The following is an 11,548-nucleotide window of genomic DNA, read 5'->3' on the forward strand; positions in this document are numbered from 1 at the left end:
CTGGCCTTTTTGTCTGGCCCAATGGCATTCAGGGACCAATTTATTGCAGTCTTGAGTGGTGACGAATTTTGTGCCTGGAGTTGATTAGTAGAGTATATGCTAATTCTCTCAACCATAGTGGCTGGTGTCTATTTTGGCTTCTCTGGGATACATCTGGGTTTATAAACCCGTCTGCTAATTCTTAAATGGGGCGAGAAATAGGGGCAAGGCACTGGACTTTTGCATTTGCAGGCAAGAAGAGCTGCAGATGTAAGAATTTGAATTCATAAGAACATCAGTATGCAAGATGCTTACAGCCTGTCCTGAGGATCCAATGGCAGCAAACCCGTACGCTGCTGTCATTCACATATTCACACCTGGCAAAGATATCCAAAATAGGTTCAGCGAGTTCCTAAACCCACCCCCTGCCACAACTGGTATTCTGCTTTTGAGTTCATTGTGGATTTCTCATATTTGCATCCCCGTCAAAGAGCAGCAGCCGCCTGTGCTCTGGGCATCTTTCCAGGAAGGACTGCTTTGCTGAAGCAGAACTTGACACACAGTATGTTTGGTGCCACGTGCTGAATCTTGAGTAATACAAAGAATTGCATGTATCAAATCTCAAGTCTCAGGCCGGGACAATTTTAAGGCTGTTGCAAAGAGTCTTAGAAGCATCAACCCTACAGCTGACACTGATGCAGCTGACTCACAACTAAGTTCATCACGGGGTAATCCTATGTGCACATCTATCCGGATGAGTGGATCCACACATGAGTTCTTCTAATCTTGGCTTCAATCCAGGAAGGAGGTTCTGTTGAACCAGTACCTGCAATTTCACAAACTTGTACTCAGCACCAGGATTGATCTTTAGGGTGTAGGGTTTAGGAAGCCCTATACCCAAAACCCTAAAAAAATATTAAAGACATATCAGCTATTCACCCGCTCCACATGCCCACAACCTATCTGCTTTCCCTGCGCTCGCTCCAGCCTATCAGCGTACACTCTGAGATTTAAGGGCCCTCGAGGCCCTGGGGTCTGTCATAAATCGATGCCATGACAAAAGGCTGTTGACACACCCAAGGGCCGCACCACCGCCATTTACAACCCATTACCCCTATATAATCCCTTATGGAGCTGCTGCTGATCCATTGGTACCCCTCAAGCCCCAATTACCTGCAGGACCCTGAAGGATATGGATTGAAAGGAGATGAGTCATTCGACGGTCGCGCCGCGGTCGAGGCGCAGATTCACCCAGTGATGAAAATCACAATTTTAAACCCCAAAAGTCTAGAAATACCCTCAAGGGTGTCGTTATAAAAAAACCGACTCACCCGAGGGTCGCGCCACCGTCGACGCGCAGGTTCACCCCGGTGATGAAGGACGCTGCGTCGGACGCCAGAAACACAATCGGCGCCGCAATTTCCTCGGGCTGTCCAACTCGGTTCATTGCATGCCATGGCGCCATTCCTGCGAGGAGGTCTGCTTTGGGGGTCCCCTTCTGCTCCGCCATCGTGTCAAACACCTCCGTGTCGATCGTGGCTGCGGTCAACATGGAAAAGGTCAAATTCGAAGTCAAATTTTGAGATTTGAATTCAAGTGCTGCACCAGGCGCAGTCTATATCATGACGGTACAGTTGTGGCGGTTAAGGGACGATTGCAGGCATGCTAGTCTAGCTTACAAGACATGCAGTGGCTTGAAAGTTATCCAGGGAAGCAAAATCTCGGAATGCAAGCAAAGTGAAAAAATGCACAAGTGCAAGGCAGTCCTGAACACGACACAATGCCTGCCTCTCTTAAACCTGAAAACTCAAGAGTTCTGCCCTATCTGAATTGAGTTAACATTCTGCCTGTGACATTCGATACCCCTGTATTGTGCACTGAATTATATGCAATAAAAAGGCTCGCATGCCTCCATAGCCTCATTAGACGTGCACCAATTTCAAAGTCAAAAATAAAAGCTGAAAGTGATTGTGACTTACCCGGCAGGATGGAATTGACGCGAACCCCCTTAGGTGCGAATTCGAACGCGAGGTCCTGAGTCAGCTTGTCCTGAGCCGCCTTGGCCACGCCATAGGCTGAGAAGTTTGCATGAGTCGGCATGATGGCAGCCACTGAAGATATGTTTATCACTGCGCCCTGCGTTTCCACAAAGAGATCTCTTACTTTTAAAGTTGAGAGTCAAAAGTCTGAAGCATTTCGTCTTTACAAGTGGACGGTGCATGCATTCAGGTGAACCCAGGCATTCAATGCCCTTTGACTGAGGGAAATGATAAAGATGTGAGCTCAGCTTAAAGTGATTTTAAGTGTGATGTGAAAGCAGTCACCAGGGTAACAAAAAAATCAATGCATGCAAATATTGCAAGCCTGCAAGGTCCATTGGAAAGTAGTGGGATAACAGCACGAAGGCAGCTGACTGGTAAGGCTGGGATGCAAAATAATTGACTGATAAGGCATCCGTGACTATGCAGGTCCCCAGAAAGCATCTCAGGCAAGAGACTGAGAATCAAACTACCTATAGGTGGGATGTCCTGGGGGGGTTTTAGAACCGCCTGAAGAGACTGAAGCAGCATCTCAGGACCAACTTCTGAATCAAACCGTCAGTAAAGGAGATCCAAGGGCCGGAAAAAAGGGAGCAGAAACGGTGTGACCTGTGGAAAGGCATAAATGCTTGGTTGCTCTAGTGAAACACACCTTGTTTTTAATGAGCTCCTCTTCTGCTGCCCGGATCAGTGTCAGGTTGCCTGCGCAGCATGTTAAAACCGGTCATATCAGGGGGTCCCTGATATTTCACCCAACACCTGGAATGCAGCATTCATCACCCCCTGGTCATTTGCTGTGACTTGCAAACACTTCCTGCCAATGTCCGAGGTTCACTGTGAGACGCAGTCAGCTCAATGCAAGATTTACCATTATGTCATTGCTGCTCTGGAGCAATGCCATTGCTTCAGAGCAGACCCAAAATAAAACCCACGCAGCTGCCAAACTTAATATCTATGAGTTGGGATGGTGTGAGACAAAAGACAAATCGCAGGCTACAAAACAAGGTGATGTCGGTTCTCGCCGTGCAGACTCAAAAGCCGAAAGCGGATACAAACATGACAAGAGATCAAGTGCAGATAGAGGGAGGAATTGCCGATTTTTAGGTGTAGGGGTATAAGGTGAGCACCTGTGACATGCAGCTTGTACGCAGAGATGAATGCAGCCTCATCACCGTTGAACATGTCGTCGGTAACAGCTCCTCCACTACAGCAGAATTCCAGTTTTGCATCATGCCCTTGCCACGCATGATTTCAATAGACAGATCAAGAAGGGAATTCTTGACAAGGCTCAAACTCAGTCATGGCAGCCTATGTCATCAGGTCTGTGCACAGGCAAAGCATGTACTGTGATCCAACCAAGCGTTTCTATGGACTAAAGATACAAGAGGACTGCAGAATTGCAGGGCACTTCAGCAAAAGGTGTTGTTACTAAAGCCTGGAATTGACACTTGCCTGTTAACCAGAATGTCCAGGCCTCCCAGCTTTTCGATAGTCTCCTTGATGGCTCGCTTCAGGTCTTCCTCCTTGGTAAGGTCCGCCACGATGGAGACACCGTGCTTCAGCTGCGATGCCTGCGACGGAAAGGAAACTCGGACGATAGCTTCAAATCTTGCCTTTTGCACTTTCTTCAGGGGTTTTTGCCGTGCTATTACATATGCGCGGAAGGCTTCCAGACTTTTGCAGAGGTTGGGAAAGAGGATGGGGATTAGTGAAGCAGAGGGGCAGGATGGTTCACCACTGCCTCCAAGCGCTCAAGGCGCCGTCCCAGGACCGCAACGGATGATCCGTTGGCGTCGAAAGCGAAAGCAGCGGCTTTTCCGATGCCTGCAGATCCGCCTGCAAAGCGCAAGAGAGCCAATTGCTTGAACTGGTTGCTTATGTAAGGAAAGGTCTGGCGACACAGTTATCGATTGCGTGCGGTGAAATACAGTTGGTATTCAAGAAAGTTATATTTATTACCTGTGACAAGCACCCGCTTGCCCTTGAGGTCTGCAATGATGGGCGTGTTGGTCGACGCCATCGCTTCCAGCCTTTTCCGGAAAGAATTGTTTACGGCTCCCTGTTTATGCGCCTCAAACTTTGGGCTCAATTGTGCTTTATGGATGTTTACGAGAAGGTATGCTAGAGTAATGGGCGGTATTACGATATCAAATCTCCAGCAGCTTCATGACCACGTCCAAGAAAGGGCACGTGGGCCTTACACAACTTCTCTTTCCCCTCGAGATAATATGCAGCAAACCTGACCAAGTTTGACTCAAAGATTAAAAGAGCGATTATCAATTGCGATGCACACACAAGCTCGGTGTTCACAAGACCCGTGAGCTCCCTTCGGGATGTCGACATTATGTAATGTAACGCGATCGCAGGGGAATATAATATTGAGAGTCATGCCAGTGGTCTGGAGAAGAGACAATGGTGTGCTAACATTAAAACAGTGCGAGCGCCAGGAGATAGGAGGAAGGGCTGCCTCGCAGTGTAGTACATGTGAAACAACAAGACACCTCCGGCCCAGGAGCACACCAGATCACATTGTATACATGCAGTCTGCTAGAATCCAGTGGATTCTAATCATGAAGGCACTTGGACCCTTCCATGTACTCTCTGCAATAGAGATGGGCACTGTGATCACGGCAAAGGTAATATCAGTCATGACCATCAAAAGAGATCTGGCATTGTCGGTATATAAATACATGCTTTTCCTGCCAGAGGCAAGTTGCGGCTGCATACAAGCTGCATTTAAAGGCTGCCACAATCCTAAACCTCGATGGACTCGCCAGATCCAAGCAAGATTCAATCAACCGTGGGCACGGTGCTCAGTATTTGCACTGCCCCCTGCCAGCCAGGGCCGGATTGGTCTATACATATATGTAATTCATGACTCATAGCTCTCAAAGACTGACCGAGACATGCATGACTCTCAATTGCAGCCTGTGTTCCATTCCAAATTTCTTTGCACTTGCTCACCTGATATGGCAACATTACTGATCTTTGCCAAAATGAGCGTCAGATCAAGGGGACACATGAGATGGGCTGTTCATATTAATATTGACATCAGAATCAGCACCTTGCAAATTGAATTTGCAAATTGTTTTTGTCCAGTGGGGACCTGCAGGCCTGGCTTCAGAGAACAAGGTAAGGTCTGCAGATCTCCATTAGCTTAGTTATTGAATGGTAGATAACGCAAGACTCCTGAGCTCCTCATTTTGACAAGCAACTCATGAGTTGCTGATCGGCAGGCTGCTGACTGGACTAAAGCTTCATCTCAGGCATGCCCCAGCACGCTCTTTGAGTCCAAAAGACAGCAGCAGATCTTGATAAAGGAAGTGTCCAAGCCTGCAGACTTAGCTGCAGCCACTCAGCCGCTGAATCATGTTTGCTGCATCCAGATGCTACAGCATTACCTCAGCATGTAGAGGTACTTCAGGCCTTCTTCTTCCGGTAGGTTTCAGGCTGCAAGTACAGGGCATCAAGCAGACTTGTGTGTAACTTCAGCTCATCATGTGTCTGCAGAGCTTTCTCTGCACCCCAGAATTCCATGTGTGTGTTGCTACGTTGTACTCTGCTGCAATCCTTGCTTGATACACCCCTGAAGCGCCTCTCCTTCACTCCAGAAAAGAGTTCCTGTTGAACCAGTACCTGCATTGCGCAAACCCCTCTGCTCAGCATCCAAACCATATCTGTAGTGCCAGCTGCGCCTAAAACTAATTATCAGTACCCCAAAGGCATGCTCAGGGACTGCAACAGGGGATTTATTTATTTAATTCTATATTATTTAGATTACTTTACAAGCGCAGGGAAACGCTTATTAATGATCTTATGAGGCTTGTACTCCGTTCTCCTGCCAACCACTTGACTGCTTCAATCTCATATTATCATGCCGGGATAACACAGCCATGCTCACACCATCAGTGCTGCTGAAGAGCAGAAGCTGGCAACGCCCTTGAAACACAAACTCCACTTTGCAGACTCATGATTCAGTAGATATACTTGGCCCCCACAATTGTTTTTAGTAAAAATTCGATGACAATTAGTCCACCAGAGCGAGAAGCAAAATTAAGGGAGTCCCAGCAGTGCTCTGAGAATCCTCTTTCACGACCCCATCGTCACAAAAAGCTGAAGAAGAGCAGAACGAAACCCGCAGACTCGTCCCAGGGATGCACAGCTGTCAAAACCCCTCACCCTTGAACCCCCCAAAAAACACAATCCTCAAGGGTGAGAAAGACAGAACCGCTGACTCACCCGAGGGTCGCGCCGCCGTCGATAAGCAGGCTGGCTCCGGTGATGAAGGACGCTGCGTTGGACGCCAGAAACACAATCGGCGCCGCAACTTCCTCGGGCTGTCCAACTCTGTTCATTGCATGCCCCGGTGCAAAAGCTGCGAGAAGGTCTGCCCTGGGAACTCCCTGCTTCTCTGAAACTGTGTCGAAGACTTCAGTGTCGATGGTGGCTGCATGACAACACACCTTTGTCAGTATGACATAACATGCTGATCCTGCCAGAGGCAAGGGTCGTCTGCAGACAAGCTTCAGGTAAAGGCCGCCACATGTCCCTACCCCTTGAGGGATAGATTGACTGACAGATCCAAGCAACACCCATTAATTGTGGGCACAGTAATAATTTGATATGCTGCTCCTCGACAGCCTCGGCAAGTGATGCACGTCCAGCTATCAGATCAAAGCACAACCTTTGTAATCATTATCAGCCAAATCAGCAGCCAGCATCTGTGTCAGGCAACACACTGCAACATGCATGCAAGGTTGCATGACTTCCTTACGCCACACGTGTAAATCAAAAACCCTTCTGTAAATCACCTGGCAGGACAGAATTTACGCGGACTCCTTTGGGGGCAAATTCAAACGCGAGGTCCTTAGTCATTTTGTCCTGCGCCGCTTTGGCTACGCCATAGGCAAACATGGCCCCCTTCTGTGGGATGAGCGCCACGACAGAAGCAATGTTCACAATTGCTCCCTGTAAGCATGCAGCATAAATGACTAAGCTCCTTGCAAGCATGCAACACAAACAGCTTGAGCAGGCACTTGCCAAGGTTGTAGTGCATTCCTTGCATGGCCTTGGCTGGCCAGGTATTGCTAGGAAGATGCTGTTTGACCAAAAAAGGAGTCCTGAAGAGCAGTGACTTCAGCTTGAGCGATGCAATTTATTGGAGAGGCAAAAAAAATCCAGTGTGGCTGCAGGACAGTGTTCAAGTGTGATTCAGGCGTACTGAATATGTCACCAGTGTACCTTGTTCTTGACAAGCTCCTCTTCCGCTGCCCTGATGAGCGTCAGATTGCCTGCAAAGCCAGTCAGACACCTCACTTCTTGGGATGGGCGATTCATTAGGGACCCAGAAAAGAGGAACTTCCGCATATTTCAATGGTCTTGCTTGTATCTTGCGAGTCCAACAAGGATTGGCAACTGTGCCAGCGTTTCCTGCAGATTGTCTGCAAACGAGCATAGTCTTTCCTATAGAAAACGTATTCATCACAGGCACTTATGCATGGGACAGTGCAGGGAAGCAAAGCCACCTGTCACGTGAAGCTTCAGGGCAGCTATGAAGGCGGCTTCTCCCCCTCCCCACATCTCATCACTCGCAGCTCCTCCGCTGCAAAAGACAGGACTGCGTATCAGATTAAAGTGGCATGTGTCATTTCTGACACGATTTCATGCTGAAGTATCACTATTACTCGACGCTAGTGATGTCAGAGGTAAGGTGCGGCTGCAGGCAAGCTGCAGGTGAAGGGCGTCCACGTATTCCATGCATTGATGGACTCGCCAGATCCAAGCAGGACCCAATCAAGTGGGGCCACGGTGCTCAATAAGCCGCTCCTGCCGGCCAGATCTCAGGACACGTGACTCGACAGAGATTCGTTGGTGCCTCAAGTTGCTGACATCACAGTTGCCCTCGCTCAACCCACCATGAAATGAAGAGAAGAGTTGTCACCGATCATCAATGCAAAGGCAAAGGAATGTTTGCATGCTACACTGAGCTAAACACAGAGCCTCTCCTGACTATCGCACTTGAGTACTGTTCTCAAGGCTCAAAAAACTTTCGGGCAGTTTGTCTGCATGAGCTTACCAATTCACCAGGATGTCCAGGCCTCCCAGCTTCTCGATGGTTTCCTTGATGGCTCGCTTCATGTCTTCCTCCTTGGTCAGGTCCGCCACGATAGACACCCCATGCTTCAGCTGCGATGCCTAAGACCAGATGCATCTTTCCCATTAACATTGCAGTTGTGCACCGGGAGCATTGTGAGCTTCGTGAACACAAAGAAGGAGCTTCCGTAAGACAGGAAGCATGCCAAGAAGGCTTACCACTGCGTCAAGCCGTTCTAATCGCCTTCCGAGGACCGCCACGGCGCATTGGTTGGCATCAAAAGCTATTGCAGTCGCTCTCCCGATACCTGCCGATCCACCTGCAAAATCAGAGGGAGCCAATCAGTCGAATGACAACGATTTTGTAAGGCAACATCAGACCACTCGATCAGCGAAGACGTCCGGAAGAAAGCAAATAAATTCTTCAAGAAATATGTTACGTACCAGTGACGAGCACTCTTTTGCCTTTTAGGTCTGGGATGATGAGAGTGGTGGTCGATGCCATTGGCCAGTACAAGTGTCGCAACAAGGAGCCCGGACTGCTTATGTGTATCTCGTGTGACTATATTAATGATTGTCGTCTCCGCACGTAATGCGCAAAATTCTAATGATCCCTTTTCCTCCACCAAGGCTTAGTTTCTCGGTCAACTTCGAGTCAACTAACCACACGTGACAAGAAGGCCAGTGAGGCTCGCGCAAACAAGAGTCCCCAATCTTATCCACTCAAGTACTCAGCTGATTAAATTAATCGTCATACAACGTACTCCTGCTCCCTGCCCAGTCCTCATCGTGCGGTGACGTAAGTAGCTTCTCCACAGGAGGAAGCTGCATCTCCCTCCCAGTTCACACAAAGTCTACAATCTTACATGAATGCCGCAACCTCCTCTTTCTCACTGTTCACATATCAGAAACTGTGTAAAAGAAAGCCTAGTGCTCCATATGAGCATGCGCATGCTAACGGATGAGCTGAAGCGTAAATTTGAAGCATCAGTATTTCACCCTCTTGACTGCAAAAGAGGGCACAGCCCAGTACAGCGGCTCTGGCACTAGATACTGCTCCAGTGTCAGGCTCACTCGCATGCTCTCCGAGTCAAATTCCTCCACCCTGTGACGTGCCATGCCAGGTGTCGGCAGCAAGCAACATCAGATATAAACTAGGGTGGTCCGCACATTGACACTTGCTTACTAAGCATATACTAAGCAGGTACTTAGTAAATACTTTCAGGTCCCTACTCTTCATCCACCTGTGCATTTGCTGTTGTTTCAAACCCCCAGCCCCTGATTTATGCAGCTCGATGTGCATTTGGGCAGGCCATGACAAGCATGGGACACATTTCCTCTGGCGCTCCTCTGGATTGGGCGGACTAAATATTCAACTCTTACCACACCCCATGAGCACCCAGGATGCGCATCTGCAGAGTACGAGTGCCTCACACCAAGACCCACCTCTTCTTATCTCACCTCCTATTGCATAGCTTAAAGCCAAGCCAGGAAACCGAGCAGTGATCACGGCGCAGGTATTTTCTGATGCATCCTCTGACTTCAAAAGCAACGAGCAGACAGCAGCAGGTAGTACTAAGAAGTATACGTACCCTTCAGGAACCCTGACGGCAGTCATGACAGGACTGATAAATCTGTAAACACCACTGGACAAAGCATACTCGCTGAAATTTGTGAATTACCTGTGCGGTGCATTCCCCCTGAAAGACACCAGCAGATTCTCTGCAGGCTGCACCGATCCCTCTCGCATCCCAAGCAAGCCATCCTTTTGGATTCCCTCCCATATCGTGAGATTGCCGCCTGCCATGTCCTGCATGCAGCACCGGCAGACCTTGACAGTGTGTACTTCTGGGGTACAGCCAAATTCTCCAAGTAACGCTCTTTTGCGTGTGATTGTACTGTTTTGGAAGTCATCATCGCAGCAATATACAACAGGATTTGGCCGGGCCTCATGAGGCGTTAGACAGCACTCCCTGGCGCGCTTCTATAGCTCTGAGCTCCGCCTGAAAAATCAACAGTGGCGAAAGTGCACCTTTTCTTTTGGGCATTTTAAAACTCCATGTCAGAGCTCTCTTAATTTCACGGAGACATCACCCCTGGGATGCAAACTCCAAGCAACTCTCTCTTGAACACTCTCATGTGCAAGGCATGTTTGTGAGGTCCTCTTAGACCCTCATAGAAAGTTCGCAGAAGTACAGCTCACAGCCATCCATGATCTTTCATGATCATGATAGGCTGCAGACTACTGTAGGCCACGCAGATGTGGCTGCAGACGCCCTGCGTGTATGCCCTATGGCCTCTGGCTTTGGATTTGCCGACCATGTAACAATAACAATAACAATAACAATAACAATAACAATAACAATAACAATAACAATAACAATAACAATAACAATAACAAGAACAAGAACAAGAACAAGAACAAGAACAAGAACAAGAACAAGAACAATAATAAAAATAAAATAAAAATAATTCGTGCGAGGCGGATGAGATGTGTCACAAATGTCACCTGAGGCACGGAGATGTAGAGCACGCTGGTCTGGTGGGAAGAAAGCGTGCAAGCTCGGCCGCTGGCTCCGTTCAGGCCCAGGTTGTCTATGTGGGGATCCTGCGGCCCCGAAGACCTGCAAGGGTCACACACCATTTGTTTATCAACAATGATACCAAGAAAAGCTCCGCAAGGATGGTCATGGCAAGGGAGATATGCTGAAATTTTTCCTGAAGCATTCTGTGTTGCGGCAGGGCAAGGAGCAGGGGAACTCAAACAGAAACGGCAACAAGCGCTTTCAAAGGCGCTAGGATGTACTTGAGAGAAAAGTTGGGCAGGTGTTCACAAGCTGTCAGAGCGGGGGCATGCATCTGCTCCCAGTCAAACACTGGCTAAAGGCTAAATTCCGAGCTGTTCATGATAGACTGTGCCGGGCGCCCAACCAGAGTGATTAGCCTAAAGTCAAGCGCTTTACTGATCGATTAATAATTGAAATGGCATTGCTGGCAGTTCACCTGGAGCATCTCACTTTGCACCCGTTTCCCATCAAGCACTTTGTTCTACTCAGTAAAAATCCACTGACTTGTACTGATTCGACCGGAGCTTCACCTGTGCGGCTGCGAGTCAGATGACTTCAGTAATTAGTCAAAAGGTGAGTTTTAATCTTCTGTTCCTTACAAGAAGTGCCAATGTTTCGAACCCGGAACGTTTGACGCTGCGCAGCTGTGAGTAAGCAGCATTCAGCGACCAGGCATTCGCGCCCGGCAGAAAATAAGCCATTCTTCATTAATTAGTACTAATTGAGTTCCGAGATGACTCACCCGGAGCGTTTCACGCTGCGCGGCTGTGAATACACAACATTCAGCGACCAGGCATTCGCTGCCGGCAGCCGCACAGCTCGCGCAAATGTCAACAGCGGAGCCAGCGGCCAATGCTCCTCTTCTAATTC

General features: G+C 48.6%; 2 protein-coding genes across 2 annotated transcripts; both read right to left on the reverse strand.

The window, feature by feature from the left end:
• Nucleotides 1-214: 214 nt before the first annotated feature.
• On the reverse strand, nucleotides 215-4,278 carry COCSUDRAFT_53952 (short-chain dehydrogenase-like protein). Its single transcript, XM_005646568.1, has 8 exons — nucleotides 3,978-4,278; nucleotides 3,754-3,854; nucleotides 3,471-3,589; nucleotides 3,146-3,222; nucleotides 2,671-2,720; nucleotides 1,959-2,115; nucleotides 1,311-1,518; nucleotides 215-805 (listed from the first exon to the last, which is right to left on the reverse strand). Exons 1-8 carry the CDS (start codon nucleotides 4,036-4,038, stop codon nucleotides 772-774), a joined length of 807 nt encoding a protein of 268 aa, XP_005646625.1. The 5' UTR covers nucleotides 4,039-4,278; the 3' UTR covers nucleotides 215-771.
• Nucleotides 4,279-4,523: 245 nt separating this feature from the next.
• Nucleotides 4,524-8,616, reverse strand: COCSUDRAFT_48052 (NAD(P)-binding protein; the record flags this gene model as incomplete). The annotated part of the gene is made up of 8 exons (XM_005646569.1): nucleotides 4,524-5,654; nucleotides 6,258-6,465; nucleotides 6,830-6,986; nucleotides 7,260-7,309; nucleotides 7,544-7,620; nucleotides 8,095-8,213; nucleotides 8,331-8,431; nucleotides 8,556-8,616. The coding sequence occupies 8 exons, from the start codon at nucleotides 8,614-8,616 to the stop codon at nucleotides 5,621-5,623; spliced, it is 807 nt and encodes a 268-aa protein (XP_005646626.1). The 3' UTR covers nucleotides 4,524-5,620.
• Between the last annotated feature and the right edge of the window lie 2,932 nt (nucleotides 8,617-11,548).

This window comes from Coccomyxa subellipsoidea (genome assembly GCF_000258705.1).
Source record: "Coccomyxa subellipsoidea C-169, whole genome shotgun sequence".
Classification (NCBI taxonomy): Eukaryota; Viridiplantae; Chlorophyta; class Trebouxiophyceae; family Coccomyxaceae; genus Coccomyxa; species Coccomyxa subellipsoidea.

Bases quoted from the DNA above. Each gene is read 5' to 3' on its own strand.
- COCSUDRAFT_53952 (XM_005646568.1), bottom strand. From the start codon at position 4,038: ATGGCGTCGACCAACACGCCCATCATTGCAGACCTCAAGGGCAAGCGG. The intron at 3,590-3,753 runs GTGAACCATCCT...TTTCCGTCGCAG, and splicing joins TTGAGCGCTTGGAGGCAGTG to GCATCGCAGCTGAAGCACGG. The intron at 3,223-3,470 runs GCAAGTGTCAAT...ATTCTGCTGTAG, and splicing joins CTGGACATTCTGGTTAACAG to TGGAGGAGCTGTTACCGACG.